Source organism: Emiliania huxleyi (assembly GCF_000372725.1).
Source record: "Emiliania huxleyi CCMP1516 unplaced genomic scaffold EMIHUscaffold_2282, whole genome shotgun sequence".
NCBI lineage: Eukaryota > Haptophyta > Isochrysidales > Noelaerhabdaceae > Emiliania > Emiliania huxleyi.
Genome location: NW_005200349.1, coordinates 1 through 2,834, shown reverse-complemented (window position 1 = coordinate 2,834; position 2,834 = coordinate 1). Strand labels below are relative to the sequence as shown.

Genomic DNA, 2,834 nt, shown 5'->3' with positions numbered 1-2,834 from the left:
AGAGGAGCAGCAGCCGAGACACCTCGAGATTCAGCAGGTTCAGCGAGATTCAGCGAGATTTGCCGAGATCTTCCGAGATCCGCCGAGATCCGCCGAGATCCGCCGAGATCCGCCGAGATCCGCACGAGATCCGCCGCGGTTCCGAGCGGCGCCTTGTCGCCGAACGATCGCACGAGCGGCTTCGCGATGAACTCCTGCGAGAGCGCGTAGGTCAGGCCGACGAGCCTGCGGAGTACCACACCTCCAAAGTACCGAATCCAGTGCGGCGGGGAGATGTGGGGAGATGTGGGGAGAGATTCCGCTTCTAGGGCCCGAGATACGGGGAGATATGGGGAGGTGTGGGGAGATCTTCCGCTTCTAGGGCCCGAGATACGGGGAGATACGGGGAGATGCGGGGAGATCTTCCGCTTCTAGGGCCCGAGATACGGGGAGATACGGGGAGATGCGGGGAGATGCGGGGAGGTGTGGGGAGAGATTCCGCTTCTAGGCCCCGAGAGACGGGGAGATATGGGGAGATGCGGGGAGGTGTGGGGAGATGTGGGGAGATCTTCCGCTTCTAGCGAGTGGCGAGATGTGGGGAGGTGTGGGGAGATATGGGGAGATGCGGGGAGGTGTGGGGAGAGATTCCGCTTCTAGGCCCCACGAGCCCCATGAACTGCGCGTGGTCGCGCGGCCCAAAGTCGAAGCGCGCCTGTTCCGAGAGGGGTCCGAGAGGGGTCCGAGAGGGGTCCGAGAGGGGTCCGAGAGGGGTCCGAGAGGGGTCCGAGAGGGGTCCGAGAGGGGTCCGAGAGGGGTCCGAGAGGGGTCCGAGAGGGGTCCGAGAGGGGTCCGAGAGGGGTCCGAGAGGGGTCCGAGAGGGGTCCGAGAGGGGTCCGAGAGGGGTCCGAGAGGGGTCCGAGAGGGGTCCGAGAGGGGTCCGAGAGGGGTCCGAGAGGGGTCCGAGAGGGGTCCGAGAGGGGTCCGAGAGGGGTCCGAGAGGGGTCCGAGAGGGGTCCGAGAGGGGTCTGAGAGGGGTTCCGAGAGGGGTTCCGAGAGGGGTTCCGGAGTACAGGAAGACAGGTTGAAGCGCGCCCGTTCCGAGAAGGTTCCGAGAGGGTTCCGAGAGGGTGCTAGGGTGCTAAGGGGAGGTGCAGGGCCACAGGTGGAGGTGTCCCTGCGGGTGAGGGATCCTAGATAGCGGATCCTAGATAGCGCGCCCGTATCGAGACTTGCCAGACGGGGAGATATGGGGAGATATGGGGAGATATGGGGAGATAGCGCGCCCGTATCGAGACTTGCCAGACGGGGAGATATGGGGAGATATGGGGAGATATGGGGAGATAGCGCGCCCGTATCGAGACTTGCCAGACGGGGAGATATGGGGAGATATGGGGAGATATGGGGAGATAGCGCGCCCGTATCGAGACTTGCCAGACGGGCGCAAACATGTGGAAGGCGAGCGCCATCTTCAGCCGCACCAGCATCAGCAGCTGCGCGCCGCGGAGCTTGAGGACGGGCAGCGAGAGGAAGCCTAGAGAGAGGCACTCCGAGTGAAAAAAAGAAACACGCGCCGCGCAGCTGAAGGACGGGTGGAGGGAGGAGAGCCAGTCAGGCCGGCGGAGGACGACCCGCCGCCGCCGCCGCCGCCGCGCTGCTGCCTGGAGAGCCTGGAGGGCGTGGGGAGGAGCAGCAGGAAGACGGAGGAGGCGGCGGTGATGGCCGCGGAGAGGAGGAGCGCCTGCCGGTAGCCGGAGACAGAGATAATAACAGTAATATTAGAATAGTCAGAGGAGGAGCGCCCGCCGGTAGTCGGAGACACTACTACCACTACTACTACTACTACTACTACTACTACTACTACTACTACTACTAATCATAATAATAAGAAGGGGAGGAGCGCCCGGCGGTAGTCGGAGATCAGCGCCGACGCGAGGATCGGGCCAACCATGAAGGAGAAGCCGACCGCCATGCCGAGCTTGCCGACGGCGCCGGCCTTGTCGGCGTCGGTGCCGCCCGCCTCGTCGATGTAGTCCGAGAAGAGCGCCTTGCACACCGAGAAGTTCTGGTTGAGCAGCGCGGCCGGGACAACGGCGAGCCTACGCGCTGAATACGCCGACATCAGGGCGGGAGTACGGTACTGTGCAGTGTGTTCAGAGCACCGCGTGAGTACGGCTGAATACGTGTCCTCTCGGGCGCTAGCCGGGGCACATGAAACACGTATTTCGCCTCTAGGGGCGGCGAGCCACATGCCCGTCAGCGAGTCACTAGACAGCGAAATGACGATCGAAGCGAGGGAGGCGGCGGTCCCGACCCAGAGCATCGGGACGCGGCCGACGCGGTCCGACGCGCGCCCAATCACCGCCGCGCCGACCAGCGTCAGCGCCGAGCGGAGCGACGTCTGCCCGCCCTGGCACAGCGCGTCACAGCCGAGGGCGTCGCGCCGGACCTGCATGAACGGAAACATGACGGCCATCGCGGTGACGGAGAGGAAGGAGGAGAGCGAGCCGTACAGCACGCCGCGGTGCCGGCCGGCGCCGGCTCTCGCGGCGGAGCCGGCGCCTGCGCTGGTGGCAGTGCCCTCCCTCGCAAAGCGCACGTACAGCAGCGCCGGGAGCAGCCAGCACACGAGCACCGCGAGGAGGGCGGGAGCGAGGCCATCCCACAGCGGTGACTGCACGGGCGGCGGCGGCGGTGGCGGTGGCGGGCTGAGGCGCCGCAGCAGCGCGAGGACGGGCGACGCGAGCGGTCGAAGCTTCATGTAAAACTCTCCGCAATTCAGATTCGGGCTCTGGCCGTGTAGGGGACGCCCGGGCGCACAGTACGTCCGGCCGCACTAGGGGAGTTCGCTCAGGATG

General features: G+C 65.6%; 1 protein-coding gene across 1 annotated transcript; it reads right to left on the bottom strand.

The window, feature by feature from the left end:
• Positions 1 to 211: 211 nt before the first annotated feature.
• On the bottom strand, positions 212 to 2,637 carry EMIHUDRAFT_254335 (hypothetical protein; the record flags this gene model as incomplete). Its single annotated transcript, XM_005779700.1, has 6 exons — positions 212 to 241; positions 1,407 to 1,523; positions 1,679 to 1,717; positions 1,925 to 2,075; positions 2,226 to 2,543; positions 2,612 to 2,637. 6 exons carry the CDS (start codon positions 2,635 to 2,637, stop codon positions 212 to 214), a joined length of 681 nt encoding a protein of 226 aa, XP_005779757.1.
• Positions 2,638 to 2,834: the final 197 nt, after the last annotated feature.